The sequence below is a fragment of the Oryx dammah genome, unplaced genomic scaffold (assembly GCF_014754425.2).
Source record: "Oryx dammah isolate SB20612 unplaced genomic scaffold, SCBI_Odam_1.1 HiC_scaffold_25, whole genome shotgun sequence".
In the NCBI taxonomy this organism is placed as follows: domain Eukaryota; kingdom Metazoa; phylum Chordata; class Mammalia; order Artiodactyla; family Bovidae; genus Oryx; species Oryx dammah.
In genome coordinates, this window is record NW_024070209.1 from 36250968 (window position 1) to 36264476 (window position 13509).

Below are 13509 nucleotides of genomic sequence, written 5' to 3' on the forward strand. Positions count from 1 at the left end.
CACAAATTGAAATAGTGGCCTAGTGATTGACTTAACTCATTAGGAAGCCTGCTGATAAGAATTTATGTTTAGAATTTGGAAGGGAAGAAGAGATTTTTTTTTTTCAGGTCTTGCAATAGATCCCAGTTAAGGGAACAGTAAAAAGAAAAAAAATGTGACTTTCATATAGTATTGAGCAATACTGTCTCATAAATCAAATTTTATAGGATTAGTCATTTGTCAGATTGTATCCTTACACCCTATTGTGATTGTATATGTTGATTATACTTTGATTTCTCCATTATTAGAGAAAAGTATTGACGAAATGACAAAAACAAGTTTTGGGTTTATTTTTTAATTAATTTCTTTGGGCAAGCTCAACTTTTTCAAGCTGTTTATTTTTGCAGATGTATTTCATCAGTTCTTAAGAATGAAGCTAGGAATGTGTGCTGGCTTCCAGGTTAGTACCACCCAGGAATTTTTTAAAAATCTATTTTCTTAAAATATTGTTTTTTTGTGGGGGAGATAGGGAATTTTTTCATTTTTTTTCTGGCTAAGTAGATTTTTAAAATATATTTAAATAAGGTATTTTAAATACTGTCTTTGAATATACTGCTTTTTTCATTCCATGTTGAAGATTTGACTTGTTTGGGGAATTTATTATTTCACAGTTAATGGTTTTTATGGAAAGGAGATAAAAGTTACTCATGTTTTTATTTTCTCTGGAAAATTTGAATGTACTGTTTGCATCATTTTAGCATTGTTTCTTATCATTCAGAGAGCCTTCTATAGAGGCTAGTCTCTAAGGATATCAATACTTGCTAGTAGATTGTGACTATATGTTCCATCAACAAAATTATCCTCTTCTTGTAGAGTATTTCTTACACAGCTAAAGTAACTATATTAAGACAGGGTTCTGACACAGTGTGTTTAAACCAGACTGGAGTAAAAAGAGCTGAGAAAATGACCATTTTGCAAACATTTATTAAGACTCCCAGTTGTGACAGGCTCTAACACCATCTTGTCTCTACAGAAACTGACAGTTTAGACAAAAATGATAGCAGTTATATTCAGTATAGTTACTGTTACAAAAGGGGTTTCTTTTCCTGATGGTGTCCGTTTCTGGCCACCTCCAGATGGCCTGCCACTTTGAGCTGGGAAGTTGGGAAACAAAACAGATGCAAGGATGTAGAACAACTTCATTTGAAATAAAAAAGTAGAGAACCATGGTACTATGCTATTTTTCTCTTAAATCCTAGATAAAGCTAACCTATGTCATGAAGCAGAGTTCCTCAAGTTGAGGGACATAGCCTATCCTCTTGAAGAATAAAACTGCTGTGGACTTCTTGTATTGACTGAAACTATTGCAATATTACTTAAATTGCTCATTTTTCTTGTATTACTTATGTTATTTAGTATGCACATAGTATGTTACTTCGTATGCACACATGTATTTTATACTTATAACTTATGCTAAATAAAATCAAAACAAATGTAGAAATTAAATATGACAACACCATTACAGTTCAGATGAACATTATAATTGAGTTTAAATCAACATGGGTTTAGTGAGATGGGTGACACTGCTTTGCTGAAACAATGTTGATATGGAGAATTTTAGCAGAAAGATGTCACCCTAACTGTGGTTCCATGGTTCGTCTGTTTTCTGTATTTGGATTTTGATAATACTTACTCAGCAAATGCCTGTTTACGTAGTATGTATTTCAAGCAGTATTAAAACCTTTATGTCTCTGATTGGAACTTAGGCAAACCAAACCTCATCCTTGCCAATGAGTAGTCTTGAAACAGCACATTAAAGATGTATCACTTGGCCACTGTGTAAAGCTTTATTACTTGGAGAAAAAGCTAGCCTAACTGATAACGTTCATTAAGTAAATATCTGATGCAACTATTGCTAAGAATCAGGGGTACAGAAACTCTTTTTGGAAAATGAAGACCATACTTATTTCTAGTAAATTGATATGAGTTGGCACAGTCAGAGATGTTGCTGGTCTCTCCCACCTCTTTGCTTATATAAAGCCTTCCAGTTATAGCTTTCCTAGATGTTAATCAACAAACTCAGTTGTACATACAAATTACTGCATAAAAATCGTAAAGCAATACGCAGTTGCACAGGGTCATCCCAGAGATGCAGACTATCCTTAAAACTTCTTTTTTTTAAACATGGTTATAAAAATAAAAATTTTTTTAAATATCATAAGACTTTAATAATAATATTCATAGAACTTAGTTTGAGAACTACTGCTATAGGGTACTCAGCAGTTCCTGATGGGGAAAACCAGATTTCTATCTGAGTATGCTGGTAAATAGATTCTCAATTCTAGATCCTCTATTAAAATACAACATTACACTGCTATTTACATTTAATGTCCAGGACCAGACATGAAATACAAATAATTAGGTATGTCCTAGGTTTTGAGACAAGCCTAACTAGGGGAAGTTCTTGCCCTGTGGAGGCTGTGAGGATCATGCTCTGCTTAGCTGAGGTGAAAGACTGACTATAAAGACTGTCTTTGATGTCTTCTATAACAAGACTGGGCTATGGGCAGTGTAGTTACTTCTCTGTTTGAGAATATAATTTTTATTTTACTCTGAGGACTATGATGTTCAGTTTCCAGGTTCTACTGGTTATATTTAATTCCTAGATATTATAAGTGATTCACTTACTAAAGAATAAATTTAACTCTAGGCTCACCAGTTTTTTCCCCCTACCCTTTCCATCTACCATTTCTCTACACTACAGTGCTGTCTTTCTTCTACAACTTTAAAATTCATTATTTCTATCTCTAATTTATCAGAAGGGTAGAACAATCAGTGCTTGAACATTTAGTCAGAGTAAACCTGTATCTCTCATGATGCCAGGAATTTTGCTTTATTCCTTTTTTTTTCTAATTTATTTTTAGCTAATTTATATATGGCAAGATTTCAATCAGGGGTGTTAACATGTTTATATTTGGTAAGGGGATGGTTGTAAGCTCCACCTACTGCCTGCTTTAGAACTTGGCACATAGTAGGTATTGATTGTAGGTGAATGAAGGGATACACAAATGAAGAAATGAATGAATGATGAATGAATTTGGTATTTGGTGTAGTAGTAGGGGTGATGGTGTAACCATGTTCAATTTTTAGCAGGGCATGTTTTAGATTGTTTTTCCATTTGAAGCTGGAGACTTTTTTTTTTGTTAACTGATCTTCATGTTACCTAAGCTTTTATTTAGTTTTGGAGATATTGGAATCTTTTGGAAAATTTGTTAATTCCTCTGGCTAATGACACTTAGGGGAGAGTATGATCTCTGGATAACTGTAGTGGATGGATTGCCTTTCATATTAGAGGAAACAGTTGTCATAGATAATGCATCAAATTGCACATAGACTTTCTACTTTGTTTTGCTTTTTAATTTTAGTTTGAGTTCATCCATCATCCTGGAGCCTCAGATGTAATCTCTTTTTTCCCTGGACTGCTGACTGAATTAATTTCTCTGTGCTTTACTGGGTCTGGAATAACCCAGTTATGATCATGTTAATAGTGGTTTGTCATTGTAGGCCTTTACTATCTACTTCCCTGCTCCCAGCATCAAAACAGGAGTGAAAACACTAGAAGAGTACAAAGAAAATGGCTTTATTTCTGACATGGTACACACAGCTTATTACATATGACCCTGGTGATAAGTGTGAAACTGAGGAGCTCGTGTGCTGCATTCTTCATTAGTCAGTTCACCCGTTGGGTTAGCAGGTTCCCTTTTATACAATAGTTGTATAATTTGTAGCTGCACAGTAGTCAGATGCATTTTAAAAATCAAGTTCATTTCATTTTGATTGAATAAATATATTCCTGTATAAAAATATTCAAAAACTTTATGTAAAGAGGAAAATTTAAGTCACCTGTTATCCTACCACCTAGAAATAACCACAGATTAATAGAAACTATCTCTTTTTTATGTCTTGGCTATTTTCACCATGAAAAAATTTTAAAATACATTTTTTTATTATCTGGGTAATATAAATTTAATTCTAGAAAAATTAGATGATATATGTTAAATAAAAAGAATGCTCATTATAATACCATCTAGAGATAGTTGATATTAAGATTTTGATATGTATTCTTCCAGACTTTTAACTACATAATAAAATATATAAATTTATGATGAGGTACACAATTTTTTATAAAACTGGAAGCATGCCATACATAATTAGGTACAAATTTTTTGTAAATATCTTTGTGTCAGTAAATATATATATCCCTATGATCATTACTAATGGCTTTTGACATGCCAGTGTTTTGATTATAAAATAAATAAATTTAACAAAGCTCAGATGATTAAAAATTAGGCCATTAAAAACTTCTTTGATAATTGCTTATGTTGGAGTTTGTACCATACATAATTCTTACATCTTTATGAATCCAGTCTGTCAGTTTCACTATGATTTCTGCCTTTGGGATCATGCTTAGTAATTCCTTCACAATACAAATATTTTAAAATTATTCAGGCCTGTGTTCTTTTAGTACTATTTTAAAACTAAAACCAATATAGAATTTATCTTATATATTATGAGACAGGAATCTATTTATTTCTAAAACCTTTAAGTAAGTTATGCCTCTGCCAGTTTTGTCATAAACAATGATCTGTATAAATAAATGGATATGTTCCTAGGCCTTAAAGTTTTGTTTCATTGATTTATTCCATTGTTTTGCAAGATCCATACTGTTTTAATTATTGAGTGTCTATAGTATGCTTCAGTGGATGTCTGGTTGAGCCAAACCTCTTAGAATTTTTTGGCTAGTCTGACAGTTGGTCATCTTCCAGATCAACAAATGTGAGAATAATCTGTCAAGTTTCAATCATTTTTTGCAACTTGATTTGTTTTCTTAAAATTGTGTTAAATGTAAAGATTAATTTGGGGAGATTGACATGTTTATATCTTCCCATCAAAAATGTAAAATACAGTTTCTATAGTTGACTGTACTATATTCTACACTTGAAAGTTGCTAAGAGAGTATATCTTAAATGTTCTTACACAAAGCTACATGTTTTGCCCTATGTAGTGAAAATCCAATTCGAGTAGCTTAACCCAACAGTTGTTTTTCTCAAGTAAAGAGAAGGGTAGAGGTAGACAGTCTAGGGCTGTTCAGTGGTGTCATGAAGTTGTTGATGATGCAGGCTTTTTTGGTCCTTAGGTATAGCTCTTGCCCTTGTGGTCACATGAGGCTCTTCCACCTCCAAACCTCATATTCATGTTTATGTCCCTTTCAATCAGGAACAGTATCTTCACTGGAGACCTCTATAAATAGAGGCCTTATCTCTTTAGCCAGCACTTGGGTCACATGGGCATTTTTCCATCTACCAGGGACTTTGGAGGGTGAGTATTTTTAAATGGGTGCATTGCCATCCAAGGATGAATAGTGTTCTATTCATAAGTAGAAAAAGGAGAATGAATCTTGGATGGGTCAGTGTCTTGGTTATGGGAGTTACACTTAAAGCCGTTATAATCTACAAAAGGATGGTAAGATACACGTGACAAGTTCAACAGTTTAAGACTCCTATGTGATAAATTACATATATACAGTCAGGCAATAAATGCTTTCAAAGATTAGAGGTAGAAGCGCTCCCTGGAAGATGGAGTTAACTGGGAAATCTTTAATATAGGAGGTGGGACTTGAATGAAGTAAAGATGTATCAAATATTATACAAAGGTACTAGATGCCTGCTTTGCAAGTATATTTTTTCAAATATACTTAAAGTATTTTTGAATCACTAGACCAGCTTGGCAGGAGTAATGCCTATATACCAAGGGGCAATGGAAAATATGTTAGGACAACATAATGGAGGATTATGTGTGCCACCATGAGGAGCGTGGATTTGAGACTTGCTCATATCAGCCGATCTATTGGGGATTTCTGAAAAGAGGAATAATAAGGGAAAGTAGAATAGAAATGATAACGTGTTAGAGTTTAAAAGAGCAATTCACAGATTAGTAAATTAGAAGTCATTAATATATAATGCCATACTTGCTATCCAGTAGTTGAGATAGCTCATAGCATTTTTTACCAAAGCAGTTGGTTCTAAGGAGGCTCCAATACCTAAAATGGATATTTAATACTGTTTCACTTGAAGCCCCAGATACAGAACAATGGAGCTCTAAAATTCAAATTTTCTGGTAAACTTATTTTTTTATATTGCCAAGAAATTCTTTGTTTCTGTTATCTTCACATGGATTTGAAATATTATGTCAGAATATTTTATCATATTAATACCCAAGTATAATCTTTCTTAATTAAAATCATTTCTCTAAGCTTGCACTGAATAATTTATAAAATGTAGATTGAAAACAGATTGGTGCTCCTTTGGCTAAGTGTATTTTTGTTGTCTATTTCTTCATCCCAAAATTTTTCATTTGTTGAAAATGCTTAAACTTCAAAGCAATTATGTTGACTCAATGTTTTATTTTCCTTTTAAAATCAATCTTAATACATTTTGCAAAGTTTTTTTCTTTGAATAATTGAGGTGTGTTAGAGCTTTCCCTAGATATACTCATGGATTTTTTAAATGACAGATATTAATTCTAAAAAATGACATGTATTTATTCAACTGTAATCTCACAACATAGGAGGATATGTTATCTTCTACTTTAATAATATCAATTACTTTTAATGGTTTGACATAGCAGTTTGAGTAAAAGACTGATTCAACTGAAACATGAAACATGCTTGAAATACTTCCTGTGTAATTATAAATCTGAAGCTTGAATTACCTCATTTATTTAGTAATTGAAATATCAGAAATTTTCATCATTAGTACCTCATCTCTTCAGAATCTCCTCCTTAATTACCATAAGATCTTTCTTTTTAGAGCTCATTAATATGAATTTAAATCCATGTAGAAGTACAGATATATCACTATAATGCAGTTACACCCAACTACTTAAAATTTCAGTATTCAGTGTTGGGTACTTTTTGACTGTTGTTCAGCTCCCACCCACTGATGCTGGGTTTGGCTTTGAGACTTGCTTTGGTCAATGGGATGTTAGTGGATGTGACACAAACTTTTAAGTATGCTTTCATGATTGGGCTTTGGTTTTTCACACTGGTAATTTGTCATAAGAAGGGCTTTCTCCGGGGAATTGCTGTCCCTTCAGCCTGGAGAAGGAAATGGCAACCCACTCCAGTATTCTTGCCTGGAGAATCCCATGGACAGAGGAGCTTGGTGGGCTACAGTCCACGGGTCGCAAAGAGTTGGACACGACTTCACTTTCACGTTCACTTTCAGCCTGGTCCCAGAGTGAACACAGGTGGAATGAACCTGAGCCCAACCCACAGCCAGAAGCAGAGCCACCTAACCAAGCCCAGCCTGGAGCAGCCTTATTCCAGTTAACACATAGACCCATGAGCATGAGAATAAACCAGCTTTTTGTTTGAGGTGCTTTATTCTGTAGGATTATTGTGGCAATAGCTGATATATACTGTCTATAAAAAATATGTCCTTATCTTTTCATTAATAAAATGTGTAATAATATATGATTATATTATCAGTTGCCTGCTTTATTAGTTGCAAAGTAATAGCATATAATACTAATCAATTGGGGGTTTCTTGTGGTGTGGCCATTGCAAATTTTAAGTAAAATGCCTGATATGAAGCACTTTCCTTTTTACAGACTTGGTTGGCCCTTCAGGTCATCACTAAAGGGATGATTATAGGAGTGACAGCTAACATTTACTGTGGGCCTGGCCAGACATGTGCTTGCCATTCATGCCACATCTTTCATAGCAAACCTGTCAATCAGTAAACACATATTTATCAAGCACTTATTATATGCCAGATGTTGTAAGGTGCTTTGTCCTTTTTTTTTAAAGTAAGATATTACTCTTTTATTTATTTATGAAAGAGTTTTAATTTTGTTTCGGTTTTTAAAAAAATTTTTATTGGAATATAGTTGCTTTATGATGCTGTGTTTCTTCTGTATAGAAAAGTGAATTAGCTGTAAATATACATATATCCCTTTTTTGGATTTCCTTCCCATTTAGGTCACCATAGAGCATTGAGTAGACTTTCTTGTGCTTTACAGTAGGTTCTCGTTAGTTAATCTGTTGTATACATAGCAGTGTATATGTGTCAATCCCAATCTCCCAATTCACTCACCTCCTCTTCCCCCCCTTGGTATCCAGACATTTGTTCTCTACATCTGTGCCTCTATATCTGCTTTGCAAATAAATTCATCTCTAACTATTTTTAGATTCCACATAATATTATGCAAATTTCTCTTTCTGACTCATTTCACTCTGTATAACAGTCTCTAAGCATATCCACATCTCTGCAAATGGCAGTTTCATTCCTTTTTTGTGGCTGAGTAATATTCCAGAATCACTGCAGATGGTGACTGAAGCCACGAAATTAAAAGACGCTTACTCCTTGGAAGAAAAGTTATGACCAACCTAGATAGCCTATTGAAAAGCAGAAACATTAGTTTGCCAACAAAGGTCCGTCTAGTCAAGGCTATGGTTTTTCCAGTGGTCATGTATGGATGTGAGTTGGACTGTGAAGAAAGCTGAGCACTGAAGAATTGATGCTTTTGAACTGTGGTGTTGGAGAAGACTCCTGAGAGTCCCTTGGACTGCAAGGAGATCCAACCAGTCCGTTCTGAAGGAGATCAGCCCTGGGTGTTCTTTGGAAGGAATGATGCTAAAGCTGAAACTCCAGTACTTTGGCCACCTCATGTGAAGTGTTGACTCATTGGAAAAGACTCTGATGCTGGGAGGGATTGGGGGCAAGAGGAGAAGGGGACGACTGAGGATGAGATGGCTGGATGGTATCACTGACTCGATGGACGTGAGTTTGGGTGAACTCCGGGAGTTGGTGATGGACAGGGAGGCCTGGCGTGCTGCAATTCATGGGGTCGGCAAAGAGTCGGACATGACTGAGTGGCTGAACTGAACTGAACTGAACTGAATATTCCAATGTATATATGTATCACATCTTCTTTATCCATTCCTCCACTGATGGACATTTAGGTTGCTTCCATGTCCTGCCTATTGTAAATAGTGCTGCAATGAACATTAGGGTACATGTATCTTTTTAAATTGTGGTTTTCTCTGGGCATATGCCCATGAGTGGTGTTGCTGGGTCATATGGCAGTTTTTTTTTAAGTTTTTTAAGGAACCTCCATACTGTTCTGCATAGTGGCTGTATCAGTTTGCATTCCCACCTGCAGTGCAAGAGGGTTCCTTTTCTTCACACCTTCTCGAGCATTTATTGTTTATAAATTGTTTGATGATTGCCATTCTGACTAGTGTGAGGTGATGCCTCATTGTAGTTTTGATTTGCACTTCTCTAATTATTAGTGATGTTGAGCATCTTTTCATGTGCCTCTTGGCCATCTGTATGTCTTTGGAGAAATATCTATTTAGGTCCTATGCCCATTTTTTGATTGGGTTAGTTGATTTTTTTATATTGAACTGCAAAACCTATTTGTATATTTTGGAGATTAATCCTTTGTCAGTTGCTTTGTTTGCAAATATTTTCTCCCCATTCTGAGGGTTGTCTTTTTGTCTTATTTATGGTTTCCTTTGCTGTGCAAAAGAGTTTAATTTTAAGCTTAATTGGGTCCCATTTGTTTATATTTGTTCTTATTTTCATTACTCTAGGAGGTGGGTCAAAAGGGATCTTGCTGTGATTTATGTCAAAGGTTGTTCTGCCTTTGTTTTCCTCTTCAGGGTTTTATAGTGTCTAGCCTTACATTTAGGTCTTTAATTTAGTTTGAGTTTATTTCTTTATATGGTGTTAGGGAGAAGGCGATGGCACCCCACTCCAGTACTCTTGCCTGGAAAATCCCATGGACAGAGGAGCCTGGTAGGCTGCGGTCCATGGGGTTGAGAAGAGTCGGACACGACTGAATGACTTCCCTTTCACTTTTCACTTTCATGCATTGGAGAAGGAAATGGCAACCCACTCCAGTGTTCTTGCCTGGAGAATCCCAGGGATGGGGGAGCCTGGTGTGCTGCCGTCTGTGGGGTCACACAGAGTTGGACATGACTGAAGTGACTTAGCAGCAGCAGCAGCAGCAGCAGCAGGCAGTGTTCTAATTTCATTCTTTACTTGTAGCTGTCCAGTTTTTTCCAGCACCACTTATTGAAGAGACGGTCTTTTCTCCACTGTATATTCGTTCCTCCTTTGTCATAGATTAGATGGGTATAGATGTGTGGGTTTATCACTGGGCTTTCTATTCTCTTCCATTGATCTGTATTTCTGTTTTGTGCCAGTAGCATGCTCTCTTGATTACTATAGCTTTGTTGTATTGTCTGAAGACAGGGAATCTAATTCCTCCAGCTCTTTTTCTTTTTCAAGATTGCTTTGGCTATTTGGAGTCTTTTATGTTTCCATACAAATTGTAAAATTTTTTGCTCAAATCTAAAAATGCCATTGGTAAAGATTGCTTTGGGATAATATAAAACATTTTCACAATATTGATTCTTCCAATACAAGAACATGGTATATTTCTCCATCTGTGTGGTCTTTGATTTTTTTTCATCAGTATATTATAGTTTTCTGAGTATAGGTCTTTTGCCTCCTTAGGTATGTTTATTCCTGAGTGTTTTATTCTTTTTGTTGCAGAGGAAAATGGGATTGTTTCTTTAATTTCTCTTTCTGATATTTTGTTGTTAGTGATACGAATGCAAGAGATTTCTGTACCTAATTTTGTATCCTGCAGCTTTACCAAATTCATTGATTAGCTCTAGTAGTTTTCTGGTAGCATCTTTAGAATTTTCTATGCATTATATTATGTCATCTGCAAACAGTGACAGTTTTACTTCTTTTCCAACTTGGATTCCTTTTCTTTTCCTTCTCTGATTGGAGTGACTAGGACTTCCAAAACTGTGTTGAATAATAGTGGTGAGAGTGAGCATCCTTGTCTTCTTCCTGATCTTAGAGGAAATGTTTTCATTTTTCACAGTGTTTGCTCTGGTTTTGTCATATATGGCCTTTATTATGTGAGGTAGCTTCCCTCTATGCTCACTTTCTGGAGAGTTTTAATCATAAATAGGTGTTGTAGTTTGTCAAAAGCTTTTCTGCATCTATTGAGATGATCATATGGTTTTTATTCTTCAACTTGTTGATATGGTGTGTTACATTGATTAATTTGCTTATACTGAGGAATCCTTGCATCCCTGGGATGAATCCCACTTATTATAGTGTTTGATCCTTTTAATGCGTCGTTGGGTTCTGTTTTCTAATACTTTGTTAAGGACTTTTGTGTCTATGTTCATTAGTGATATTGGCCTGTAATTTTCTTTTTTCGTGGTATCTTTGTCTGGTTTTGGTATCAGAGTGATGGTGGCCTTGTAGAATGAGCTTGCGAGTGTTCTTCCCTCTGCAATGATTTTTGAAGAGTTGGAGAAGGATAAGTGTTAACTGGTCTCTAAGTGTTTGATACGATTCACCTGTGAAGCTCTCTGTTTCTGGACTTTTGTTTGTTGGAAGATTTTTAATCACCATTTGGATTTTATTACTTGAGATTGATATGTTCATATTTTCTATTTCTTCCTGGTTTAGTCTTGGAAGTTTGTACTTTTCTCAGAATTTGTCCATTTCTTCTAGGTTGTTCATTTTATTGGCATATAGTTGCTTGTAGTAGTCTCTTATGATCCTTTGTATTTCTGTGATGTCAGTTGTAACTTCTTTTTCATTTCTAATTTTACTGATTTGAGTCCTCTCCAATTTTTTTTTTCTTGATGAGATTGGCTAAAGGTTCATCAATTTTGTTTATCTTTTCAAAGAAGCAGCAGTTAGTTTCATTGATCTTATTTTAAATTTGTTTTTTAGTCTCTATTTCATTTATTTCTGCTCTGACCTTTATAATTTCTTTCCTTACACTAGCTTTGGGTTTTGCTTGTTGTCCTTTCTCTAGTTACTTTATATGTACGATTAGGTTGCTTATTTGAGATTTTCCTTGCTTCTTTAGGTAGGATTGTATTGCTGTGAACTTTCCTCTTAGAAATGCTCTTGCTGCACCCCACAGTTCATCATGTTTTTGTTGTTACTTGTTTCTAGATATTTTTTTATTTCCTCAGTGATCCATTGATTATTTAGTAGCATTACTGTTTAGCTTCCATGTGTTCGTGTTTTTTACAGTTTTTTTTCCTGTAACTGATTTCTTTTTTTATTTTATTTGCTATAATTGATTTATAATCTCATAGAATTGTGATCAGAAAACAATTTCCATTTTCTTAAATTTACTGAGGCTTTATTTGTGACCCAAAGATGTGATCTGTCCTGGAGAAGGTTCCGTGTGCTCTTGAGAAGAAAGTGTATTCTGCTGCTTTTGGATGGAATGTCCTATAAATATCAATTCAGTCTATCTGGTCCAATGTTTCATTTAAGGCTTTTGTTTCCTTATTAGTTTTCTGTCTGAATGATCTGTCCATTGGTGTAAATGAAGTGTCAAAGTCCCTCACTATTATTGTTACTGTCAATTTCCCCTTTTATAGCTGTTAGCATTTGCCTGGTGTATTGAGGTGCTCCTATGTTGGGTGCATAAATATTTACAACTGTTACATCATCTTCTTGGATTGATCCTTAATCATTATGTGATGTCCTTTCTTGTCTCTTGTAAGTCTTTATTTTGTAATGTCCTATTTTTTGTTGATCTGAGGCTCAGAAAAGTTAAGTGACTAGGTCAAGTCCCACAGCTAGGAAAGGGTAGAGCTGGGATTTGACTTGTCTGTCTGACTTGAGAGATGATAATGATTATCATCACTGGGTTCTTCACATTTGGAAGAGTAGAAGTGCAAGAAAAGATAGCATTTACAAACTGATTTACCTAATATGTATTGATGTGCGATTCCTAATACTCAGTTGCTGTATTATATCAGATATCACCTGGAAATTGCCTCAGTCTTTTGTCTATAATTAGCTTAGACCCAAGTGGTTTTGTAGCTTTTGGAAGCCTGAAACTCTCCCCACAATTTTGAATTCCCATGTCTTATACTCATATAGTCCCCTTTCTGTATTTGTCTGGAGGCCACCTCCATTTGCCCCATCAATCTGGGTGTAAAGCACCATCCTTTCCAGCTTCTACAGCACATGCCTTCACTAAGCATTTGATGTCCTTTCCCTCTTAGCCTTGCCCCTTATATTGTAATGCCCTGCCTCCTCCCCTCCCCCCCGACCCCCAGATTCTTCTCCATCTATTTTGTAGAATAGGTTTCCCTTTCCTTTGAAACCATGGTACTCCAGGTACCTGACAACTCTGGGGGTCACATCTCACCCCCAAGCTAGAGTATTAGTGTGTGCGTTCCTTGTCTCTATCTCATTAAAAGCAAAAATGATGAGATTCTCGTGGAAAAACAAAATTTGGAATTAGTCTCATTAGTCTGACAGCCCTCATTTAGCTCTGTTTTAACTTGAATTTCATTGACATTTCAACATCAACAATTTTGTTCAACTAACCTTTAATGGTGAGAACTGGAAACATCTAATACAAGAAAGAGCTATTTTTCTCAGATTAGGAATAAACTAC

General features: G+C 35.3%; 1 protein-coding gene across 2 annotated transcripts in view; it reads left to right on the forward strand.

Annotated features, from left to right (window-relative positions):
- Positions 1-13509, forward strand: part of ACYP2 (acylphosphatase 2) — a 183347-nt gene that overhangs the window by 82993 nt on the left and 86845 nt on the right. The window contains exon 4 of one of the 2 annotated variants that reach the window (XM_040224834.1): positions 387-439. The exons of the other annotated variant lie outside the window; for it this stretch is intronic. Within the exon in view, the coding sequence (XP_040080768.1) occupies positions 387-439 (53 nt within the window). The remainder of the gene's footprint in view (positions 1-386; positions 440-13509) is intronic. 2 annotated transcript variants of the gene reach the window in all.